Below are 27,077 nucleotides of genomic sequence, written 5' to 3'. Positions count from 1 at the left end.
CAATCTTGAGGGAGGAGGGGATCACACTCTGACTCCAGGAACTTTTGAGCACCGCTTTGTGAGTTTGAAATCACTCTCCCAGAAGCCACGGGCAGAGTCCGTGGCAAATCCAGTTGGAACTGGTCATCTGAGCTCTTATTTGCTGTAGGCTTCTTGCAACTTTTGTGTTCCTAGAGCTTAACAGCAGGCTAGCCAACTAGCCCTTGGAGTCTACTCTTCTGTCCTGGTTTAAAGAGGGAGCAGGTCCAGCCTCTCCACTGGTGCTGTTCTTCTAAGGTCTATCCTTTGATTCAATAGGTGAAGTCATTCTTTTGTTTTCCACAGGTCCAACAGTATTCTGAAGACAGTAGCTAAGGGTGGCATTTTTATGCCTGTGCTAGATTGTTGGTGGGTGTGACTCCCTAATCAATAGGAGTAACATTTCCGTGGGTAACCCTCCTGACTCATACATCACTTCCTGGGGGATCAGCACTAGGCAATCCCACAGTGCACCTCTCTGCCTAAATCCATGATGCGAAAAACTTTCTTTCCTGGGTCAGAGCTATTAGCACACCCCTGAGTTGTGTCGAGGGAAATGAGGAACTCCTCCTACAAAACCAGTTTGGTGACAGGTTTTCCTTCCACTGGTATTGAAGCCAATCTGGCTACATAGACCATGACAGGGGCATAGCCTGGGTGTGAGTTACATCTACATGTGACAGGGGCTGCCCCTTCGGAGCTTGTACAGTTAGTGGACACATCCACCAGACCACTCTGTCATGAGTAGGTCACATCTCCTCCCACCCAAGGCTATTTTGTTCCCTTTCCTGATATCAATTTGCACCTCCCAGCAGGCTGCCAGGTGACAGGCGGGAATTATCTCTGAAAAGGCCACTAGAAGCTTTGTGGAGGAAAATATCAACTTTCAATAGTGCCATTTTCAAAATAGTAATTTAAAATCAGACTTTACTTTAAGATTGTATTTTAAATGAACAATAATTTGAGTTCTTGAACCATGAGTATAACTAGTTCCAAACTGAAGTTATACATTTTAAATTGTTATTGTAAGAAAATGTCTCTCTTTTTCATGGTCACCCCCATGTTTTTCAACTGAGGATGCTGGACTCTGAGAGTGCACTAAGGCCTGCTAACCAGACCTCGGTGCCAGTGCCCTGACCCCAAAGTGCATGTCGAATTGCCTGTACCCGATTGAAAATGGCTAACTTCCCTGTAAGTCCCTTGTATTTGGTAACCTGGCGCATGCAAGTTAGAGGGGTATCCCAGGATTGCAGCACATGTTGTGCCACTCTGGGGGTACCCCAAGTAAAACGAGCCCCCAAGTTCGTCACTGCAGACTGGAAGGGCATTCTTGCAATTCTAGGCCAACTTTGCCATTGAAAGCAATGGCAAAGTCACCATTCTCCTGGACATATGTGTAAGTTACCCCTCTGGCAGGCCTACCAAGCGCTAAATGCAGGATGCACCACAAGCAGGACCTGTACTTTACATGTCCTGACAGTAAAATACGCAAAACAACCATTTTTGCTGTGAGAAGCCTTTGGGTGCCAAATCGCTAAGTACCAGGTTACCCGCTAACCCCTCAGCTGTGCTAACTCGAGAACGGTGCGACCAAAGTGGGCACTCCAAAGTATCCAATAACTTGTTACATTGTATCTCAAGTCAAAATGAATGTAACTAGTTGCAATGTGCAGCTTTAGCAAAGATGGCACTCTGTTCCCTTTAAATCTCCTGTGCCTTCCCTAGCACACAGGGAGCCTGCTCCACGAGACCGCCATCTACCCTCCTGCACAGAAGTGCCATCGACACTCCAGAAGGAGAACAATCACTCCACTTGGGTGTTCGCCTCAAAAAGCGAGCTTTAAAGGTGAAGATTCTTTGAAGGGCAGTTGTGTAACACCAAAGGGGAGGGTTGCCCCCCATTGTTGAGGTAGATACACTGGCACAGGCAGCAGAGAGGGTGAAATGAGTTGCCAGACTGTTTAACCCACGGGGGGGGGGGAAGCCCTGAGATAGCCACAACCCAGGAGTGGGCAGGGAGGTCTGAGCATCGAGAGAGGGGTCTCACCATCTTGGGCAGAATGGTGCATCCTGGGATAGTCTGATGCCACACTCTACAGGAAGTGGTCACCAGGTTGGAGGAAACCTGGTGGCCCATTGGCCCTGAGGGCCCTTTCCGAGCATAAGAAGGGCATCGCTGGCACTCAGACCTCCGCTGTCAACGACTTGGAAGATGACCAAAGAAGGACTGCCCTGCTGCACTTGGGGACCAGCGAAGAGAAGCTGTACTGAGTACACCTGCTGGATAGCAAAGAGAGGGACTGTGCCTGTCATGATCTGCTTGAGGAGAAGATTATCTCCAGATCCCAGTCAAGCTGCGAGAATGCCAAAGGCCTGCTGACTCTCCTCCTGTAAGCAGCACAGGGACACAACACCTGAAGAAGCCTGTTGGTAGGCCAAAGTCTTCAAGTCGCCACCACTGCGGTCGTGCTGCACCAAGGACCAAGAAGCGATGCACAGAGTTGCACCCAAGTTTGCTGAACCTGGGAGTGATGTGGGAGGGTTGCTGGGACCCTCAGAAGGCAAGTTATCGACCCCGAAAGGAGTGTCCTGTGACCGTGACAATGGGCAACTAGTAGTCCAGTGGCAACTGGACTTTGGCCAGACTGGAGAGAACTTTGTGGTACATTGACCCTGCAACCAGGAACCCCTCACCATCTTTGTGAACCGAGGAATCCCTGCAGGAAGACCCCGTCAAACTTGCCACATCCACAGCATCCTTGCAGCAACTTCAGCATCCTTTAGCCCTTGCATCAAGACCACTCAATACAAATCCATTGCAATGTGGATAAAGTGCCTGGAGGTGCTAATGGACTGCTTCTTCTGTGAAGGTAACTGTTCTTGAAGACCTTGCTGGTCCCCCTGACTAGCTCCCTGCCAAAGTTGGTCGCTCTTCTAACAGACCACATTGACACTTTCTACGTATTACGTGAAAATGTTTGTAAGTGCCCAATTCGTTGATTTTGCCTAGGCTTGTTCGCGGTTGAGTGAAATTGCTTTGATTTATTATTGCTTATAAAATAAATATCTTCGTAAACCCTATATTTTCATTCTAAAGTTTTACAAAAATACAGTATTTTTATAAATTGGTGTTGAATTTCTTGAGTGTCGTTGGTGCTGTTGAAACACTTATTCCACTGTGTAAGCCTTGCTTATCAATACCACAGCTACCCAGGGTTGAGCTGAGGGTTTGACAGACAAAGCTTAAGGGTCCTAAAGGGATTGCTGAGTGTATTACGCCTCTGAAAGAGGCTGGACCGCCAGGGAATTTCTCTGATGGTGAACCACCTGAAGGGATCTGTATACGCTAGGGTAGACAAACTCAGCTGCTGACGTTTAGCAGAACACAAATGGTAGGTAAACCTGAACATGGTGCAGGGTGTCTGTCATCAATGGGAGAACCCTGGCTCGATCTTTTTGCCACCGCAGAGAAAGTGCAATGTCTGAAATTGTGCGCTTTGGAGTTTCTAAAGCAGCTTTTAAGTTTCACTCGGAGACACCTATTGTCTAGATTGGTGCTCGGGACTTGTTTATGCCTTCCTGCCTCTCCAACCCTGAGTTCTGAAGATCTGGAACTACCAGGCCTGGAAATTGTGCTACCCGTAACTGCTGGGCATTAGCATGTGTCCTCTGATGAAGCTGCAACTTCAAAACATCTTGTCACCGCACTAGGCCATTGTACTGTCCCCGGACCTGCACAATCTGCATCTCCGTGCTTGGTGTTTAACCTGTGGCATCTGACATCCTTTGACCTTCCTCCTTAGATTGTAATCATCATCTTCGCAGCCAGGCTGCACACTCAAAATTAGTGCACACCGGTAATGGTTGTGACTTGGTGTGGCTCCTGACAGATCAACCCTCTACAAGCCAAATTGTCTAAATTGTATGTTGGTCATTTTGTGCTTGGCCCAGCAAGAAGTTGCTTTAGGCACTGTTAGAGGCTACTTGTCAACTCTTTCAGCTTTTTTGCAGTTTCTGGATCAACCATCTTTCTTTAAATCATCTATTATCATTTTTTGAGAGGGTTTCAATATTTTTCACTAAAGCCTTTTGTGATGCTGCTGTGGTAGTTTAATTTAGTTCTCACATTATTTGTCTCCCCCCCATTGAACCACTGCAGTAGTCCCTTGAGACTTTTGAGACTGATATCAGTCTTTCTCATTGGCATAATATTGGCTATGCATGTGAGCGAACTGCAGGTTCTTTCTGTCAATCGAACTTATACAACATTCTTTCCTAATAATTTGGTGTTGAGGACCTTTGCTTCCTTTCTATCGAAAGGGGTCATACCATTTTAAAGTTGGGCGGCTGTCACCCATCTTTGCCCCAACTCATCCGCCTAAGAAGGGACAGAGACTTTATCATTTGGACCATACAAAGCTCTAACCCTTATATGGATTGCACCAAAAACATTTGTGGATGATCAGCTCTTTGTGGGGTTCTCTGGAGCAAAGGAGGACAGAGCAACTCAAAAGCGGACATCTGCTGATGGATTGTTCTCTGCTCAAAGATCTGCTGCACACTGGAGAAGAAGCAGCCTTAAGAGCAATTGCTTGCTCATTCCACCAGAGCCCAGGCTGCTACCACTGTATTAGAACGTGCAGTAGCTGTGCTAGACATTTGCCAGGTGTCTGTGGACATTGGTTCATACCTTCATGAATCACTCCAGCCTTGACAGCCATGCACACACAATAAGAGGGACATTTTACACGCTCGATCCTTCAGGACTTTTTGTTATGAGCCAGTTGACATGCCCACCTCTTGGGAGGTACTGCTATGGTATCTATTGACAAGGTGAGGAATCAGCGGTTAAAGTATACATAAGAAGAACAAGTTGCTTATCGTAAGTAAAGATCTTTCTGGTGGATACTTTAACTGCAAATTACTTGCCGACCCTCTCACCACCCCGTTCGGTGAACTGGGCTCTTTTCCCATCTAACAAGGTCCCATCTAGAGATCTGCACACTGGTCATGCCAGCCTGCTGATAGTTTCTGTATCTGAGAGCGCTCACAACCTAAGAGAGCAACTAACTTCGGCGCACATGGGTGGTGCTTATGTGCAGTTCAACGCGTGCCTTACGGGGCCGAATGACATGAGCTGGAGATGCACAATACCACCTATGGACGCACAGGGTTCTACTTTAAAGTTTTCCGATCCAGTCTGACAGCAGGGAAATTATCACAAAGGGAGGAATCTGAAGTTAAATAGCATATCCACTAGAAAGATCGTTTACCAAAGGTAAGTAATTTATTCTATCTATCCCAAACTCCTGCTTCCAATGTATGTGATCTTTCAGAACAAGCGCAAAATGCTTTGCTGTAAAGGGAATACAAACACTGTAGCCCACAACGGCAGGAGTACCCCTTTTTAGGATTTTTCATCACATTTTTATTTGGGTGCTCCTCGCTCCTGATCAGATGAGAATTGATCTTTATCTTTTTGTTTGAGGGTTAATATTTAGCTGGGCAGGACTTTAGGGCAGTGTGGACTAGTGGGATATGTTATTTAAATAGTTTTTTACTTTCTTTATTTCTCCTCCCGATCCCTGGCATTTTTATGAGAGATACTAAAGCATAAATGTTGATTGACAGATACCTCAAAAGTACATGTGCTCCCATGAAGCCCTTTCTAATGAAATGTTTGGTTCTAAGCCCTATTAAAATTGCACTACCAATTTATTATTAAGCTGCTAACTTGTCTGCCTGTGTTCTTATAAGGTGACTGTATCCACTACTGACCGGCGAAACAACAAACTAATCTTCAAAGTGAACCTGGTTGAGATGGATCAGAAGATCCTGGTTGACTTTCGGCTCTCAAAGGTACGTATTGCAGTTCTGTAAATTTGTAGCTGAACATCCACATGAATAACAAAGACCTCTTAACTGAAAGGTTTCCCTGGAAATTGAATGTATCTCCTAAATGTAAGTAGTCCCTCAGTACATATAAAGATTCTGTAAATAATTTTCGATACATTTCTTATAAATTCTCTCCATGTTGTGTCTTCCATTTTATTTTCAATTGTATCACCAGACTAGAGTGAACTCATTCATTTATCAATGCATTTCTAAGCATACATCACTTAACTGTTTTGTGAATCCATATTTGGGGACATACTTCTTTACCTGTGTTACTGGAGTGGAGGCCCTCTTCTGTAAAGTTCCACTTCCATGTGCTTACCCAACTCCTGTCACTAACATCCCTTGTGTAGGATGTGTATGGACTCTACGTGGTGTGTGTGTTTGAGACAGAACCAGAGTAAAGGAGGCGTCTGAAATCTATTTTGAATATCCCTGGCCTGACCTTTTGCACAAGATAGAGGTTAGGTGTTTTTCTAAGACAGTGGAAGTGTGTTGCTGACATTCATGAAGATAGAGGCAGGGGACCTAGACACTCATGTTAGAGAAGAGGAGACCAGGTTTCTTAGAAATGTTGCAGAGTGAAGGGCCGGTGATTGCTCTTCTTGAAGTGCTACCATTTAGTGAATTGTAGGAATGAAGGGTGGGACTGCGAGGTCCTGTTGTGCAGCGTCAAGGGGACCCTTTAGGTGAGGCTCACCCTTTTATTGTCCCCTGATCACTCTTTAAGTTTGGCTTATGGCAGCGAGGTGCAGAAAGCTCATGCACCATGCCTCTGTTGTGGGTGTTCCAGGCTAGAGACACCAGTGTTATGAGAATCATCACTCCAGGTCAAGGCTGAATCTGGACAGTGTCGTGGAGAGGACAGTTGAAATGAGAAACACCCCAAACCTGTTCTGAAAGTGCAGACTGTTGGTATACATCTCCTCTGCTGTTACTACATAAATGCGGGCGCACACTTGAAAATCCAGTTCTAAGTTCTCAATGAGTAAGGAAGAGAGTGCTCTGCAGAATACTCTGAGTACTGCTGGGCAACCATATCTGCTGTCTACCTGACAATCAGCTTCCCAGAGATGAGGGGACATAACCTGAGCCTACACTTTCTTGGAAGAGCTATATTTTTCTACTGAATCGCTTAAAAGCCAGCCTGCCTGCTGACAGAGGAACAGAGCCTGACAGCCCTGCCGGAGGAGTAAGATGTAGCATGTCTCCTGAGCTGGTGGGGGTTCTAGAAGAGAGCAACTACGAAGACTGAGCTGTGTACCCCAGTGTTGGAGAGTTAAAGTCTCTCCAACCGTAAAGCCTGGTGGTAACTATGATGATCACTGTTGGGTACTTGAAGATCACTGAAGCCAAGTTGGAGGCTTTACTATAGTGCCCAGAAGAAATGCAGTTTGAAATAAGCCACATTACATTGAAAATGTAGGCCAATGTGTGGCCTTGTTTCTCAGAGATCTTTGGCCTGTACATGGCTGCACCACAAGTTGGAGATCGATCTGTGCATGATTGCCCCTCTAGTAGGAGATTGGCTAGTGCGTGGCCACAAGGGATGTGGGTCCCTTGCTCACTGTGCCACCGGATTCAAGGTAGCCTGGCTGATAAGTGGTGTTACCCCAAAAACCGTCCCCAGGATACTTTTTTCATTGGGGTGGTGAAGTGAGCTAAAGAAAGATGATAGATTCAACTCCGATCTGTGACTGGGGTGAGTGTCTGAAAAGTTTCAGCACTCTGTCCATTATCTCTTTGTGTATGCTGTGCTCTGGAGGAAATACAGGAGTTTGGATAGGGTGATCATTTTGTACAGGGCAATTCTGCCCATCTGAGAAAGCAGAAGATTCTGAAAGTGTCCCATGTCTGCCTTATAGTCCTGAAGGACTCTCCCCAAATTGTGTTGGTAAAATCCTGCTTGGTCCACCGTTACATAAATGCCACAAGTATCTGAACCTCTTAGGTGACCAGCGTAGCCGGCATTTCCAGCCCAGCAGAGGCTTCCATGGAGCTAGTGGGAACGCCACCAACTTAATCCAATTTATGTGCATCCCAAGAACTTACCAAATATATTCAAGATGTCTAAGATATTGGGATATGGACTGAGCCATGTCTGCTAGGTAGAGCATGATGTCATCCACATGAAAGGAGATCACATCGATGGTCCAACTAAGACCTCTAATTTGAGCGCCTACCCTCACCCAGGCGGCCAGGGACTCCACCGCCAGCGTAAACAGCAGCAGCGAGAGGGGTAACCCCTCCCAAGTCCCTTGGTCAAGGGCAAACTCCAGGAAGAGTATTGCATTAGTTCAAACTTGTGCCCTCGGTTTGTTGTATAGGAGCAGGATCCAGGCCAGGATTTCTGGCCCAAACCCCATCTTCTGCAACACCATCAGTAGGAATCTCCTTTCTATCAAGTCAAAGACCTTCTTGGCATCAAGTGCCAGCAGGACCTTTGGCTCCCCCAGGACCCTCTCTCTGACATACACCCAAATAACAGGCAGAGGTTGTGCCTCATGGATCTACCAGGCATAAAAGCCTACTGGTTCAGGTGTATTAGTTTATACATTTCTTGGAGTAATTGGTTCACCAACACCTTGGCCAGAATCTTATCTTCCAGGTTCAGTAGAGTGATAGGCCTATAAGAGTCACACTTGTCCACTGGCTTGCCCTGCTTGTGGATCAGCACCATTGTTGCTGTATGGCGGTCCTGTGGGAGGGATCCCTCCTTCCTTGTCTCATAAAATATTTCACTAAGTGGGGCTGGCCAACTTACTCCAGAGGCACTTGTAGAACTCTCAGTGAAACCTGTTTGGGCCCGAGGCTGTCCCGCTCTTAAGGTGGCAGATGGCCTCCCTAAGCACCCTTTCCTCTATGCTGCTGTGCAGCATCTCTCTGTTTTCAGCCTCAAAAGAATGGGTCGAGGTTCTTGTGACACTCTTGGCACTGTCCCCAGTCCATCCCCGACCTGGTCTCATACAGATTCTAGAGGTGTGTTGCAAAGGCCCCAGCTATGTCTTCTACTGTGCCTACCTTTTCTCCCACCTCATTCTCTACATGGGGTATCCATGGTCTGCTCTCCTCTCTGTGCACCGTCCAGGCTAGCAGCTTGCCCACCTTGTTTCCTTCTTCATAGACCCTGTGTTGCTTTTCCCTAAATTGGTCCCTTGCCTCCTATTCTACCAACCATCTATATTCTTCCCTAAGCTAGGGCAACTTTGTACGTGAGATCTAATAGAGGTTACTAGCCGCAGATTCCTTCACGTAGAATTATCCCCAGGCGTGAGACTGGAGGTGGAAAACTTTTTTCCACAGCATCCCTACGCGCCGGGGGCGGGACGACATCACGCGACTCCGTCCAGGCGTTGTCCGCGCACGTGACGTCAGCGGGGTCACATAATACCCGCCCCAGAACCCCTACGTCAGTTTTATCATTTTCCGCGTGCAACACGGATCCGGTCCTTGCTCTGGCCTGTTTCGGGCCCCTTTTTTCTCCATTTCTTTTGGTGGAGCAGTGTGCGAATGCCTTTGGGCTTTAAAACGTGTACATTTTGTGGGCGTCTTATGTCGGTGACGGACCCGCACCTCATTTGTATGTGGTATTTGGGGGAGGATCATGGTACCACTGACTGCGAGGCCTGTCAACAGTTGAAACCGAAGTCACGGCGGGAGCGCCGCATGAAACTTCTCTGGGCGCATCTCTCCAGGTCGACGTATTCTTTTACAGAGCGCCCAGGGGGGAAAAGTGACTTTGTGTCTCTTTGAAGTACAAGGAGGGTTTGATGGTATTTATCACTGGAAGCCCCGCACCAGCCACACTGGCCGCCCTTTAGGGTTCCAGTTCGCTTTGCGAGGCATACTTAGTTGGAATATATATATATATATATATATATATATATATATCTATATATATATATTCACTGAAAAAACCATAGGTTTCAGGAGTTATATAGTTAGGAATTAGTTTTTAAAAAACCTTTGAAATTCACTCAAAAAACTATAAGTTTTAGTGGTGTTATAGTTAGCTGGACATTTTACTCATACAAAACCAATGAAATTGCTCCTATATAGTTAGTTGTACTAACTATATTTTGCGCACCCGCAATCCACTGCTGATGATGTCACATATTAGATCATTCATGACATGGTCAGTGACATCACTGATGACATCTCAAATGACATCACTGATGACATCATCCAGTGAATGTGGTTTGCTTCGTTATTTAAATATGCATTTTATATATAGCAATTTACATTGAAGAATGAGTGGATATATATAAATAAATATTTGGATGGAGGATTTAGTAGCAGTGTAATTGACTGTTTACTTGACCAATGTATAATGTCTCACTAAATATAGTGGATAGTGACTAAACTGTGTGAATATCTGTATCACTTTGTCAGTTGTTGTGTAAACTGATTCTACAGTTGGTTACTAGCTATGTGAAAGTCTATATTAGTTATTGATTAGTTAACTGAGTATTTGTATGAGAGTGTGAAAGTGTGTGTGGTTCGGTGGGGGGGTGTGTGACTGTCCAAAGATGTGTTGATTCAGTAGATATATGAAGTTAAAACTACATGTTCTAACAGTTTGGCTGAGTGAATCTCTTTATGGGTGTGGTGATGAGCAAATATATTTCTCAAAGGTACAGGTCCAACAAACTTGAAAAATAAAAGGCAGTGTATGTGTCAGTTGTTGTATATAAATAAGTATACTATCACAAATTCGAAAAAATCGAAATTGACAGCACTCCACTTCGGGAAACTTTTCAACAGCGTTTATTTTCACAGCTGCGATTACCTACGCGTTTCGAACGTGTCGTTCTTGATCACATTATCTATTCAAACATATGTATACATAAGACACAATGATTGTGTGAGTGACTGTATGGATAACTGTATACTTGTAATAATGATTTTATAATTCACTAAGTATGACTTACTATCTAAATGAATAGAAGAAGTGGTGTTTGTATAAGTGTTTTGCTAAGTAAATATGTAAGTATGATCCATTGTTTGCATAAGTGAGTAGGATGACTTCATATGTGAATAGGATGCGTGCTGTTGTTTAATGTCGATATAGATGTATAAGTATTTTTGATAGTGTTCTATTGTTCATTGACAGCATGTATGAGTGAATCCGTAAGCGATTAGATGTGTGTATACATCTATGAATCACTGAGTGGATTTTTAGATACTTGTATTGCTGTGATAATGGATTTAAATATGATACTCTGTATTTTACAAACAGTGATGAAAAATTGTAATAGTGTATGAAAAGGTGTATGTGATTGTCACGTGGATGATGTCATCAGTAATGTCATTTGAGATGTCATCAGTGATGTCACTGACCATGTCATGAATGATCTAATATGTGACATCATCAGCAGTGGATTGCGGGTGCGCGAAATATAGTTAGTACAACTAACTATATAGGAGCAATTTCATTGGTTTTGTATGAGTAAAATGTCCAGCTAACTATAACACCACTAAAACTTTTGAGTGAATTTCAAAGGTTTTTTTAAAAACTAATTCCTAACTATATAACTCCTGAAACCTATGTTTTTTTCAGTGAATTTCAAAGGTTTTTTTAAATGCTAATTCCTATCTATATAAGGCCTGAAACCTATGGTTTTTTCAGTGAATTTCAAAGGTTTTTTAAATGCTGATTCCTAACTATATAAGGCCTGAAACCTATAGTTTTTTTCAGTGAATTTCAAAGGTTTTTTAAATGCTAATTCCTAACTATATAAGGCCTGAAACCTATGGTTTTTTAAGTGTTTTAAAAAAAAAATTGATTGGTTAACTGGCTTATTAAGTGTATCTTAGTGAATACATATATTAGCGATTAATGTTTAAATATTTAAATATATGCATGAGTGATGTAATATGTGACGTCATCAGCAGTGCATTGCAGACGTGCAAGTTATAGTGAGTCCAGCTAACTATAACGTGGGAATTTCAATGGTTTTATGCGAGTAAAATTTCCAGCTAACTATAACTGGTGTGAAACCTATGGTTTTTTTCAGTGAATTTCAAAGGTTTTTTAAATGCTAATTCCTAACTATAACTGGTGTGTAACCTATGGTTTTTTCAGTGAATATATATATATATATATATATATATATATATATATATATAACATTTCTATGGCAAAATGAAACCCCTCATTTTGTTCCTTTTCAAATTAAATGTATTAAGTGTTACCACTTTATTCCAATCAAGATGACTTCAGGTGTGCCATACTTTTGTCATAAGTAAGACTGTTAGCGTTCTAGTTGTTCTTTAGAACACTATGGGACATTCGGTCATTGGGCTATAGTTGGGGTACATCTGGCTGATATTTGGGCTACATTTGGGCTCTTTTGTCTCTGGTGGCCATCTTGGGAGACTGCATATCAGAATTGTTTTAATGAAATATAAGAGGATTTGAGAAGTCACTCAAAATGTGCCCTAATTTTTCTTTCTTCAGCACTAATCATAATTTCTATGGCAAAATGAACCCCCTCATTTTGTTCCTTTGCAAATTAAATGTTTTAAGTGTTAAGACTTTATTCCAATCAAGATGACTTCAGGTGTGCCATACTTTTGTCATAAGTAAGACTGTTAGCGTTCTAGTTGTTCTTTAGAACACCCTGGGACATTCTGCCATTGGGCTATAGTTGGGCTACATCTGGCTGATATTTGGGCTACATTTGTTTTTTTTTGTCTCTGGTGGCCATCTTTGGGCTACATTTGGGCTCTAACATATATGTATAGCCCAATGTAGCCCAATATATATTTTTTCAAAGTTAATTTTCGTAAAAACCACTGGAGCACATATCTTGAGACATAGCAACAGCACATCGGGCTACCAGTCCCTACAATTTTGCCAAGTTTGGTGGAAAACCATTCAGCCGTTCGGGCTAAAAGTGAGTCCAACCGCCCTATGGAAATTAACATGGGGAAAACACGTTTTGGGACCCCCCTCTTATCTCGGCCCCCGCTTGACGAATCCCCCCAAACTTTCAGGGAAGGAGCGGAGCGCCGCGAGGCAACGTTAAGGAAAATTTCAGGAAGATTCCTCAACTGGCGCCAAAGTTATTCCCAATAGAATGTTGCGATTTCCCTATGGAAAACAATCCTAACTATATATACCTACTGGCTATTGCCAGTAGGTAATGTATATATATATATCTCCAAACAAACCTCCGAACCACCTCCAGCTGCGAGAAGCCGGCGAAGCAGGAGAACAGACCACAAGGATTTAGGCAAGATGTTCCGTTTTATTTCTTGCTGCCAAGTTTCACAAGATGACGCGTTTCGGGCTTGAAAAGCCCTTGATCACATAACGGCTGCAACAAACCACTCACTTTTTAAAATGCTTAGTTGTGTACTCCCCTACACCATGTGACGCAGTCACGTGATAGGTAATAGCGAAGAAATACTATGTTACTACAGATATCTCTTTTCTAACAGCATTTGATGATCCAGAAAATCATTTACGATGTCTGCTATAAAATACATTTATAAATATTCCTGTATAAATACATGAATTTCATTGTTTTAGACATATCATCTGATTACTGTATAAATACAATTTGAAGGTTTTTGAGGTCTACGTTACACTTTATTAAATCCTAGATTTCAACGAATTAACGTACTATTATCATGCTCCGTATAAATACCCAGCTATACCTCAACCTCCAAATTTCATCACATATCAATTTTATGTCATCATTAATATAATTTGCAATATCTGTAACACGTGCAAATATACGCAAAAAAAGTGTTTAGTGCTTGAATGTGCAAAATCCATATACTGTGCAAAGAAATCTACTGTGCAGATAAGTGTTGTAATGTGCAAACCGCATGATAAATAACATCTACTCATCATATCTTCAACAACAATGAATCCTTATAAATAGGATAAAACATTGCTTAAGAATATATAAATAGTGCATTAAAACTTTATCATTTGGTAAAATTAATACAAAAAAGAGTTAAAATTCATTATACAAAATCCTCTGATATGAATATTTACAATATTTATACTTTTATAGCCAAATTGAAATAGATGTTTAACCAAATTTGAATATCCGATTATCACAGATGTATCCTCCGTTACTACTCTTTACTCATTACTCATTACTTTTTATATACATGAAATTAGGGAACCTATGTTTCATGCGGAGATATACAAATGATTTACCGACGCCAGCAATCCTGATGTTATACTACCATCTGCGTCATCAGAAAACAAAACCAAGTATTGCACACAATATCCAGGGTACATACTATTTACAGAAAGTGGTGTAATTTCTCTGTATTATTGAGCCCTTTCGGCCATTTGCTGTCAAATTCAAGTATCATTTTGGTTTCTAATTGACGCAATTGCTGTTCACGATTGCCACCCCTGCGCAATTTGGGAATAGCTCCCACAACAAAATATTTAAGACACGCCACATCATTATTATGACATCTTTTAAAGTGGCGTGCCACAGGGTAGGCCGGGTCAGAATGTAGGATTGCACGAAGATGCTGCCAAATCCTGACGTGCACCTGTAGCTTGGTACTCCCAACATAATTGAATCCACAGGTGCACGTCAGGACATACACAGCAAACTCCGTTCTGCAATCATAGCTCCCTGAAATTGCTACATCTTGAGCACTGAATGGAGTCCGAAAGTGAGTAGTGTTGACTCCGAATTTACACGCCCTACAGCTTGAGCATTTTCGAAACCCAGTGGGCGGCTTAAGCCACATGCTGTTAGAGAGTGTTTCGGGACTATTCTTGTCTAGTTTTCTTCCCATATTGTTGGCTCTCCTGAATGTAACGGTGGGGCTACTAGGTAATCTTGGACCAAGAACACTGTCAGTTTGAAGGATCGGCCAATTTTTCTTAATTACGGCACACAACTTTCTCTCTTGCTGACTAAACGTTGTTATCAGTCTAGGGCACTCAAGTTTTTCCACCTTCTTAGTCGGGATATCTACTAAGTTTGACATCCCATTGACTGGTTCTTGAATCTCAAAAAGACTTCTGAAATGACGCATTTCGTCGATAGCCTTTCTCAAATGCCTCGGGTGCTTGGGGTTTCCTTTTTTCGAGGTGCACACCTGAGCCACATTTCATCGGAACACTCAAGCACTTCAATGTTTAAAGACTGCAAATCTCATCATTCAGTTTGTTCGTAGCATGAATAAATGTCTCTTTCAGACGGATTTTTATATTACTCAAAGTGAGAGGCTGATTTTGAACATGGGTAGGTTGAAACCGTCGCACTGTGCTGGGAAACAACCAGTGTATGAGCCCTCACTTCCAGCCACACTTTCCCACTGGTAGCATACCTGGAGACGCTGGTTCAGTGACAAAGTCTTTCCATGTAGTCATGGACTGTCGGATGACAGCAGTGCTTCTTCTTCCTTGGGTCGGGCGGCGGTTCCAGGTTTTTACCACTGAATACCCAGAACTCTTGTTGGAAGGCAACCCCTGCGTGTCACTGGCTATACGCTAAATATCAAAACACAATCTCCTTCTTTGGAAGTAGACAAGGGGACATGGCGGGGCTTCATAAAACAGTTTATTCAGACATACATAAAACATACATGAGTTAAGTATGTTTTTTGTCTCATATAGGAACATATTCCTAAAGTATAACTTCCATCCTGATTTAAGCATGTGAATCTATGAAAAATCCAATGCTGGTGAAGAAAATAAGTTACTTACCTGTAACTATGGTTCTTCAGTATTGGTATCTTACATAGATTCTAATGCACCCCACCCTTCTCCCCAAAGAAGCTCCCCTAGCTATCTAATGCTGCAAATCTCACTTGTGCTATAAAATCTGAGAGCCTGGAGCCTCTGTAGAGAGGGTTCTAAAGGTTGCTGTCGCCTGATTGGCTGACTTTGGAGCATTCCTAATGATTAGGACTAGATATTAAAGAGAATTGTTTTCTCCATTAACTTCAATGTTAATGTATTACTTTCTGCTTTTAATGTACCATGGGGCTCCCACTTCGAGGGGGGATGTTTCAAGCATGTGAATCTATGAAAGATACCAATACTAGAGAACCACAGTTACAGGTAAGTAACTTATTTTCTTATCTGCCTCCCATCGACAATGGTTTTCCTCTAGAGATGTGATTTACCTCTCTCGCTCCTTCTTTTTCCCCATGATGTGGGAGATAATATAACCCCTAATCACAGCATTGTAAGCTTCCCTCACAGTGGTAGCGGATTGTACAGAGTGACCTTTTTCCAGGAAATAGTAGTCCGTTGCTGTCTTCAGAGACTTCCTGGTGTGCCAATCAGATCCCAGAAGTGAAGCCGCCAGCCCAATGAGGACTGCAGGCTTGAGGCCAACAGGTGCGTTATCATGGGGGAGTGGTTGGAGATACCTTGCGCAAGGTATTGCTTAGCTCCAAACCACCCTCTCTGTTGTCCTTTTGGAAATAAGTAGTCTATGCGGGACATAGACCCTGCTAAGCCCGCTGCATAGGAATATTGTTTATTTGTGGGATTTTTCTCCTGCCACACACCAACAAATCCCAACGCCGCTAACCAGGTGCATCATCGGGCGTCTCTGGTGCCCTACTGCACCATGTGACCCTGTCCCATTCACCCGCAACCAACACCGCCCCCGCCACCCAATTAGTAATGTGGGCTCAGGAGGTAAAAGGATATTCCAGTCCCCATTTATGTCCCGAATACCTTTTGCTGCAGCCGCAGTGGAAGATATCCAGAAGCTAAAGCTAGGAGCTCTCCCTCGAATATTCCGATAATTGCCGCTAAGCAGCCTCCCCAGGTTTATGTGATCCCTAGTTGTAGGGACATCTTTTCCCGGAAGCCAGCCCCTCATGATCCCGTAGTGAAACCTGAGTTTGCTAGCAGTGATCTTCCTTCCCAAGGAAATCCACAGTGGTTCCCCACTAGGTGCTGTGGTATCCTTTCTCCTTGGTGTCTTCTGCTTAATAGCATGAGCACAATAAAAGGAGTATACCTGAGGTAGGGGAGTGGTAGTGTTATTTGTGGGACTTTATACCAACATGTACCTATTATCTCATAAATGACTGCGCCTGCCAAAATTGCTCTTATAGGATATTGAGGTTGGTGTACAGCTTTGCAGATGAGCTCGGGCCATAGCCGATTCACCTTCAAAGGTGTGCATTCTTCTTGAAAATTAAGTGCCAAACAATGCTTGTGAGGCAAAGTGCTACTATTTTGAGTTCTGAGACTGGAATGAACTACTGAATCCTTAAGGGGGGTTCCCTATATAGAGTGAATCAAAACACTTCTAAAACACACATTTTCCCCTTAGTGTGACCTGTTTGTATAGTTAACTCTTGCTTTAAGTTGTGTATAAATTAATTCTGATGAAGATTGTGCCTTTTAGGATCTTGTATCTTTCATATACCATAACATATTCCCCATTATTAGATGTATCCCCAAACAATTAGAACAAGCATACATTTGATCCTCCAAGATGTTTGCCTACTTGAAGGCGCCTCACAAACTGTCTTTAACACTCCCACTAACCCTTGGTAGTTGGTAAATATTAGCTCCTCGTTTTTTGGCCATCAGAGGAGAATGCCAACTAATAATGTTGGCTTAGGTTTATGGGCCTTGTGTTGATCGATTCATCCCACTGCATGTTTGGATGTTTGGACAAAATATACTGTATGTATTCCAAATTGTATCTCTTCTGAGACACTGTCGATTTAAATGCCTGATAACTGATTTATTTTGTTTGCTGTGCGTTACATTAATATTTTCCGTTTTGGTCTTATGCAGGGAGATGGGCTGGAGTTCAAGCGCCATTTCCTGAAGATCAAGGGGAAATTGAATGACATTGTCAGCACCCAGAAGAACACCCTCCCTACTACATGATCCATGTGCTCATATGAGAAGGAAAGAATGTGAATATGCTGCACTGTTCCCTGCTTGGACCAGAGTGTACTGTTGTACTTGTCGTGGAGTCACCGCTACACAGTCGCCTTTTTAAAAAATGTTTATTTTGTTTTGTTTCATGCTAGCTGCTGTTGGCATGTAAACATGCTTGATTACATTTCTGCCATTGACAAGAATAATGGATCTTCATTATGTTCATCCTGTATTTATCAGTTCTCCCTGAACTGTTACTCCTAAGACGGCAAGTATGCTTGCAGAAAGACCTACGATCAGAAATGGATCTTCAGCATGCACAGTTTCCCTTTATGGGCCTTTTAGTTGAAGTCTGAAGAAGAAAATCTATATGTAAAACAAGAAGACCTCATTTGAATTGGATTATAATTCCTCCAATGCAGCAACTTTTCTAATTAATTATTATTATATATGACTTCTTTTATATCAGGCTACTTCATCTCCATTCTTCTATTTTATTTACAACGTTGTGAACTGACAAACTGCAGCTATTATGGTCCAGCTATGTTACCATAAAATGGTGGCTGATGGAAATTAGGTTTACAGCTTGTGGTGATCCCACGTGGGAAGAAGCATTGAAAATATGTTAAAAATCACGTTTGTGTAGGATAGTGCTCCAATGCACTGGTTTTTGCTAAGTAGGAGGGGAGTTTACATTGTTGCACCCACATTGTTTTCATATATTGTTCGCTAATAATAGATGCATTGTCCACTTGAAGGCCTACTTTACTCAGACCTTGTGTGGTCTTTTTTGTTAGTCATTGTTTCCTTTTTAGAATAATCTTTTTCTTCTTAAAATCAAATTCAAATGGGATCCCTGTACACAGGCATGTGCACTCATTGTGATTAGTGCATATCCACCCATACTACACAGTGTTAACTTTACTTGTTGTTTGTCAATTTTTGTGTTGTTGGCCGACTTTGGTGCCTACGAAATAAAGGGTTCTCCTGCAAAACTGACTTACGGAAGTTCAGTGCTGATTCCTTGGGTCCCAATACGCACATGGTGCCCACTTGGAAAATCCTATACTTTTAAGGCAATAGACTTCCATAAACAAAGGTACCAGCTGCCTTTCTTCAAAACAGTGCAGCATTGGGACTAGGGTCTCCAGGTAGTTAGTGTGAAATGTGAAATTATTATTAAAGTAATGAGACTTGTACAAAATTCTTTGTCTTTTAAGTTTATAAAATACAAATAAAGGTTAGACACTGAATTCTGTTTGGGTTGTTTTTTAGTTATGGGTTTGAAAGATATGTGCATTTTAAACAATTAACTACCAGCCACGTGATCACTTTTAGACCTGCCAGATTTTACTAAAAAGCTGACCAGAACAAAAAAGAAACAAGTGGTCGTAATTAAAGACCCGTGAGTTCTCCTTTATCGCCCTTCCATAGGTAACTAATTGAATTATTTCCTGGTATCTGGTTAGGGTCCCAGACAGTTTATTTAGTAACCTATTCTTTCCATTAATGACTAGACCACCATGCCTCACTTGTGAGGTCACAGAGGCTATTATAAAATGTTAAGCCCTTTCCATCCGTTTTCTTTCATACTATGATAAACAATTCTTTTTCTGCCACCAAGACTATTTGTGAGCAATACTGCAGTTTTGTCTATCAGTTTTTATGTTTGGATGGAAGGAATGCAGGGGGGGGGGAACACTTAGAGATTCTCACTGCTTTTGGCAGAGTCGAAGGAGCATTACATAAACAACAATCAGTTGCTGGTTCACTAGTTTTAGTAAACGTTTCTTTTTTTCTTATTTTGTCTCTTCTGCTACGCCGAGAACAGCATCAGCTCCTCCTCCAGACCCTTCTGTGACATACTGTAGTGTGCGTGTGTCTGTGTTCGCTCCTGCCCTCATGTCTGAGCTGCACCACTATTGATAGCTAACGTCCTGTAGTGCCCCAACGTTTGGTGATCCCGCTATTTGGATCGCTCCTTGGCTGGTGCCACTAGGGCTTATTTTATATCACTCCAGGCTGCCTTGGTTACACTGCCAGAAATTGGTCTCTTTGTGGCCAGTGATAGCTGCCGGCAGGACTCTTTATCACAGTGGCAGCCTGCTGCAACACGCTACTTTGCGCAGGAAGGACCGGTTCTTTTATGGTCTGGGAAACACCTGAAATTTAAGGGAGGTGCCCTGGGAAAGTACCCTGCAGTGGGGCAGTAGCACCACAGCTCCCTGTACAGAAGGAGAGGGAGCGTGCAAAGGGTTCTAATTGGAGTATTTTGGTCGATAGGAATACGGCCATAAAGGGAGGCGGCGGCGGCGCTGTAGCACGATCAAAGTCATTGTGAGCAGAAGGAGGAGGTAAGTGAACTCATTGAACATATTTTAAAGTGCTTGTTATACATCAGAACCTTACTGTGTCCCCTGATAAGTCTGCCCAGGGATATCTCCCCAAAATAAGAGACATCAAGCTCCCGGTGACTAAAAAAAGCAAAATAAACGGTGGAGTGATAGTTGATACACCTGAAATAAGAGACTCTCTTGACCCTGAGATAGTCTCGCCTTTTTGTTGGGATGAGTTAGTCTTGTTGGAATATAACGCTCTCCCGTACTCAGTAATGTGCAAAGCTCAGCGAAAATCCTGGCAGTTTCAAATAAAGACTATGGGGAAGCACTTCAGGTCCACAACGACACAGTATTCTGCAATAGTGGGACCAGTGTCTCCCCCAGTATGTCCCCTCTAGATACTAGATATCCAGGAAAATAGAGGCTCTGGACTTGATTGAAAATACGGAAATGATTCACCCACCCCCTGTCTGTTTCATCCATCAGAATGGAAATTTGCCTAACAACGTAAAGGTAAGTTTCAATTCTATTAAGGACACGGAGGTGAGGCTTATGTTTTCTTCCTTCACTTCTAATATAATTCCATTTAAACAGCAGCCATTTTATCATTGTACAAATGAAAAAATCTTCCAATAAGCAGAAGGGAAAACATCAACAAGACATGAGTCCTTTTTCACTGTCCATGGTATGAAGACCTGTAGGAAATTAGGATCTGCTTTTATGGTTACCCCCTCTTTTCGCTTGATGTAATGCTGTTTCTGACTAGTATGACTGGGATCCTGCTAATCAGGACCCCAGACTCTGTGCTTTCTCCTCTACATTGGTTTGGTAAGTACTTGGGTATATCCCAGATTGGACACTGTTGTAACCGTATCAGTCCCTAGTATATGGTACTAAGGTACCCAGGGCATAGGTACACCAGGGGTCCCCCATGGGCTGAAGCATGTATTATGCCAAGAAAGGAAGGCAGACAAATAGGTATCCTGTCACAGGGAGATGTCGCCACCTACCCCATAGGGTTTAGTGTATTGGGGCAGAGTGGGGGCTATTGCCAGCGCCACATAGTCTGCATGCAGGGCACACTTTGTGCCCTCCATGCATAGTCCAGTTCAGTGAGCCATCCTCCCCCTTGTCCAGCCCCTCCTTAGAGAGGGACCCCTGAATCGTTCCAACCCTTACCTTAGGGTATATAAAGGCTTACCTGTGGGTGGGTCCCTAGATTTGTCATGTTACAAGATTCATTTCAGACACCACTTCTTCAACCGTCCGGGCACTCTGGACTTCTCTCTGGGCATCAAGGCTGCAACCGGGAAGACTCCTGCTGCTCCTGATTCACCCTGCTAGTCTGCTGCAATGTCCGTGCCTGTGGACCATACAGGAACCTTCTAAGGCCAAAGGGCATCCAAGACACCTGAAGGAATCTCGCTTGAAGTGAAGGAGTCACTTCCCTGCATCTGTAGGCACCGCAAGTAAGCTGACCGGTCTGCTGATCCTAGGCTTCTACAGACTCCGAAAAGCTCAGCAACATAGGTGGTGGTTCTCATCCCTCGAGGTGTAGTGTAGTTCCTATATTCCCAATAGGCTCTGCGCATTGGAATAATATATTCAGCAGTGTAGACGTAGGACTGAGGTTATCTAGGTCTCTACTGACTATATTAGACTTAAGGTTTGCCAGCTAGCTCAGAGGTCACTAGAAACTTTCTCGAATAAACGAGGAGGAGTTTAACCTCCCTGGATAGACAAGAAAGGATTAGCTTCTGACAACCGTACAACATGACAACTTTGCTCTCCCTGAATAAGAGTGTATCTCTAGAGTCGTGTGAAAACAATAGACAGCTATTTCACTCAGTCAAAATGTGCGTACTTAGTTTCACCAGAATGCAGAGAAAAGAGAGACGGGCGTTTTCAATAAAAGGTGTTATTTATTGAGCAGTCTTCTTCCTCATACAAGAGAAATGATTGCCACGATTGTAATGCTCATGGTAAAGTGCGTACAGTAAAAGGAGGATTATAAAATACTGTAAAAGCATTGATATGGTTTCTTAGCCATATGATACTTTAAAATAGATAAAATATATACATACTTATATACATTGACTAACGTTCTCAACTGGTGCTTCTAAATACGCCTACCCCGGTGTACCTGACCTAAGCCTAATACGTGGGAAGGAGTAAGTAAGTAGCAGTTTAAGTTAAGTTTGTTTTGCCAAGAATCTGACTCAAGAATTCTCTGTAAGGGTTTAGTCGGCTCCGTACCTGGGTAATAGAAAGCAGGAGGTCTGGTATCTCTCTCTCTCTCAGGACTCGATATCCCAGCAACCCGCAAGGGTAGGCTGGAAACGCCGGAGCTGGATTTCTCGGCAGGAGAAAAGACAGCGTCTTTCTCAGCGCGTCAAGGAGGAGGGGCAGCGTCCATGGGCTCTCGCATCAGCTTGGCTTTCGGGCAAGTAGATAGCTGCTCTGCTCCAGATTCACCACCGTGTGTTTGCTTAAGGCAACGTTGGTATATTTATACCTGAAAGGTGCCTGGGTTTGACGTAAGGTTGGACATAAGACGTCAATAAAGATGTCACTAAGAACTGGCCGTTCTTACAGTGCTTTACAGGAGTTCTAGGACGAAATCAAAACAATAGCAAGGGGGATTTCCCAGGTTGCTGGAGGCTTGGTTTTGTTTAGAGAACTCGGTGTGCTTACTAGGGGGCCGGAGAAGTAGCCTTGCTTAATGTGACAGCATGTGCTAGGACTGAATTATGGATATGATTATTATGCCGTTGTATGGATATTATTGATTATAGCCGGACAAGGGCATAAAATAGGAATATCGATTCAGGTTTCCTAGATAACACACTACACCCACTCCACGAATTAATGTTCAACATTACTAAAACTTAAGCAATAGTAAACATAAAAGGTGCACGTGTATACCAACCCACCCCAAAATACATTTTTGCATTTGAAATGGTTTATGCGAAATACATGAAAATGATTATAGGTACTGTACGCGTTTCAAGCAGTGTAATCCTTAAAAAGGCATGCATATATATCTCAGCATGAATGATTTGCGAAATTTACACATGAAATGGCTCTTAATACAGAAAAAAAGAGGTGCGAGACCATTCCATCACATATAAATACAGTTGCTGTAAATGTGCTAGACGTGATATATTGTTTTTTAGAGGTCCTAAAATAGAAGCTCTGTTCTCTAAGAATAGTTCTACTTCAAGCAGAGTATATGTGCCAAAAAAAAGGTAAATATTTTTGAATCGGAAAAAAATAATTTCGCTTTCAGGGGAGAGAGAAAAATATAGTTCCAAATATGTTCAGTAGCTTTTGTTTATCAAAGCCGAAGGCCGAATTCAGAGTTCAGGGAACGCTGTGTACTAGTTTGCTTAAAAGTTATTCTTTTTGTTCGGGGGAAAACATCATTTCAGACAGACTTGCAAAAAAGGTGTCTACGGCTTCAGGTGAAAGTTCAACCAAGTTGGAAAATGCCGCAATTGTGCAGTCGTGAGCATGATTGCTATCATCGATGACAGGATCAGCAGTGCTCACAGAAGGTCGTACCTGGGTGATGTTGCTCTCATCTCTTACTTCACTACCCTTTAATCGCAGTGGTGAAGTCTCAACGAATGCCGTCATCAGGATGGGTAACCGCTGGGGACAACACGATGCACGAGCCGTTACAGGACTTAGCAAAGTATCTGTTGGTACTTCTGATTGTAGTGTAAGACAGACGTCCAACACGCATTCTTCTCCGCACAGCATACATCGTAGCACAGGTAAGATACAATTCTGCCAGATGGGTCTGAATGAAAGAAACCAGGTCATATTCAGATCTCTTAGCCAGGCTAATCCAAGGACTTTAGTTATGCGGTCCCGATAGCGTATAGCTAGGATCGTTTCTTCCTTTGTTTGGCTTGCCATAACAAAGCAGGAGAATCAAAAATAAAATGCCTGCTACGAGTCCCAACAGGAGTGGTAGGCCACCAAAGACAGAATGGACAAAATTAGGAAAAATGCCCAGAACCGTTGTGAAGGGTGTTAACAGTCCCGAAAAAATTGTCTTAAATACATGCGGGATACCTCCAATATCGGACATATTTAGGATTTGGCTTAACATTTCTGCCAAATGTAGGGGGCAATTTGCTGATAAAAGGCTATGTATCTCTGCCGTTGTCCTTGCGACTTGCAGATCATACGTTTCTTTTGATGACGTCAAGGTCACAGTTGTCTGCAAAAGGACAGACTTTATTCTGCTTCAAGTATCAATTTGAATAGAAGAGATATTCAAAAATGGCCACATTTTTTCCTCCCTGTCTGGAGTGCTGTTTGGAAACAATACTTGCATACAGCAAGTGACCATGGAACTAACGCTAACTAGATAAGCTTTTCCTGGCACCATGCCACAACATCTGTGGTCCACTATTAGAATATAGCTCCCGTTAGAAAGCTGTCTAAAGAATGGCTCTATTCGAGTTGCAGGTGTGCCATGCTGGTGGCATGAAAGGTTATTTGAAATCCCCTCACAGGCCCCATGCAGGTTAATACCTTGACACAGAAGTATACCACTTAGTGACCTTTTACAATTATTACCACTAAGAAATACATTCTGTTCCTTTTCACTATAACGTGTGTGTGTAAGGTAATTTCCATGATGACTTAATGTACCCTTTACCCAACCTTTCATACTGGCCTGCTGGTATATATTCTTGACAGAATTTAAATTTGAAAGTTGTTATCGGAATAGTTATTATTCCGTGTATTATCCATTCAATGACCGGTCGTTCTGACATTGTCAATGGTAATCTCTCTAGTTTTTCAATGCTCAGAATTGTATATTCCGCTCCTTTCTGTGCCAAGCTGATTTGTATATCAGTAAGGTTAAAGATAGAGAACAGTGACGCTGTGTTGATTAAACGCCAAGGCACGTAGCCTGAACGCAGATTTTGTAACGTCCAGCCAATCTGCACAATAGAACGTAATTGGGACTGACCATGTTGTAACATTAACAAGTCCTGTTCTATTATTTCTACAGCAGATGATACAATGCTGTCCAGTGAATATATTCTGGAAGACAGAGTCATTAACCCATTGTCCACAACAGAAAGTGATTTTTCCAAATTAATACGGTCAATTTCCCGTATTTTTTCTGCTGTTTCAATTTGCATTATTTTCCAAGCTTCGTTGTAAGCTGCATATATACTGACCGCTATGAAACGTTTTTGACGCTGTTTGCGTGGTCCCATTATGAAATCACGCAAGTCAGCACCGTCTTTAAGTAAAGTCAAGTGTTGCTTAATTTCTGCCAGTGTGTTTGCGTGTAGCCATTCGAGGCAGAGTTTTCCTACACTGTATGTTGTAACTATCCCTGGATGTTGTCTCTGGGAGTATCTAGGGTCTGGCCTGGTCAATTTTAACCCCTGTATTTTGTTCAGGAATCTATCTTGACAGTTATTTGTGTCTGTGGGCCAGATCAACCATTTTTTCCAATCAGGATGTGTTCTGTTTTGGTTAAGAATATGTGATACGTCTATCTCAGCATCTGTAGTGCTATTACTGTCAGGTGTTGGCTTTGGAATAGACGGTTTGTTTAAGTCTTTAATTTTGGCTAGGCCAAGACAGGTTGTCTGTTGGATGGTATCATTCAAGAATATAATTTGTTCTGGGATCATGCAGGCTCTAAATAATGATTCTATACCTTGGCCCTGCCAATCTTTGGTACCCCAGATGGTTTTTGTTTCAATATTGTTTTTCCAAAAATCAAAACCAAATGTAGTCATTTGTTCATAAAATGCTTCAGAATAGATTAATTTAGTGTTTGTCAGCATTGTTTTCATTTCTGTCTTATTTAACATTTTGAAATAAAAAGTTTCTGCTTCACTTGTGTTAAACCCTGAGAAGTATGGGAATTTCTCATAAAATGTTTTTGAACTACATTTTGGTGGAGTTGCACAATGTTCCCATTGATTATAGTTTAAAACATTTCTAGGTTGAGCAGATTTATGCAAATAATGATGCGCATAGTGGTTGTAGCAGTACAATTCTTCATAATTAGATGAACCCTGCAAGTAATCATGTTCTGTAAATTTTGCTGACATAACTAAATCTGACATCATATCATTAATACTTTCAAAGTCCCAATCATCAGAGAATGTGCTCGGTTTTACAAAGTCACTTAATGAAACCTTGAATTGATGTGGATACTTCAATAGCTCGACCGGGCCATAAATATCGTATTCTGTTTTGTCCCAAGCTACCCCACCGGGTATTGGATTGGCTGTGACATTCACGGATGATAGTTCTCTTTTCTCGATGTGAGATGACTTGTGTGGCTTTAGGACCAAGTTGATGTTCTGACTTGCTGTGTCCATTGTACTATATTTTCCCTCAATGAAATTTCCCAAACAAATAACCATGATGAGCCAAAGCAGGAGGAAAAGTACACCTAACACAATCCAAAATTCAGGTTTCTTTGAGTTGATGAAAGAGTTCTGTTACTTTGTCTTTAAAAGTTTTTATTGTTGGCTGTTCTTCAGGTTCGCTTGGATCTTCAGAAAAGTCATCGAAATTGATGAAGTAGCCAGATGCAGTTCTATCAATTGTTGGAATCGCTTCCGGATTATTATTTGCTTTTGGAATTTTCTTTGTTTCATTAGCATAGTCCGTTGCTACATCGTTGTAGACAGGTGTTTCTTGATGAACTGTTTCAATTTGGGCTTCAAGAGGCACAAGTTCCATGGCATTATTGCATAGTCCTTTTTTAATCACTGTAGGTTTATCAAATGTGATTAGTCTCTCAGTTTGAACCTCTTGGATTGTAGCAAGATTTGGTCTTCTGCTACATCTTGGGAGTCCACTGGGCCTACAACTTATTATTGGCCACATGATTGTGGTTTTACCAGGTCGATTGATACAACTCGGTTCTCCTTTTTACCAGCAAGGGGCGGTAGTACAACTGATCTTGTTTCGTTCAC

General features: G+C 42.4%; 1 protein-coding gene across 1 annotated transcript in view; it reads left to right on the top strand.

Moving 5' to 3' along the window:
* The window catches only part of CHEK1 (checkpoint kinase 1), a 188,031-nt gene extending 169,014 nt beyond the window's left edge, over positions 1-19,017 (top strand). Inside the window, exons 12-13 of the mRNA XM_078682330.1 lie at positions 5,776-5,877; positions 17,675-19,017. Of these exons, the coding sequence (XP_078538456.1) occupies positions 5,776-5,877; positions 17,675-17,770 (198 nt within the window). The 3' untranslated portion in view covers positions 17,771-19,017. The remainder of the gene's footprint in view (positions 1-5,775; positions 5,878-17,674) is intronic.
* The last annotated feature ends 8,060 nt before the right edge of the window (positions 19,018-27,077 follow it).

This window comes from Lissotriton helveticus, chromosome 3_1, assembly GCF_964261635.1.
Source record: "Lissotriton helveticus chromosome 3_1, aLisHel1.1, whole genome shotgun sequence".
NCBI classification, from domain to species: Eukaryota; Metazoa; Chordata; class Amphibia; order Caudata; family Salamandridae; genus Lissotriton; species Lissotriton helveticus.
Note: the sequence above shows the minus strand (reverse complement) of the source record. Positions and strands in the feature narration are given on the sequence as shown.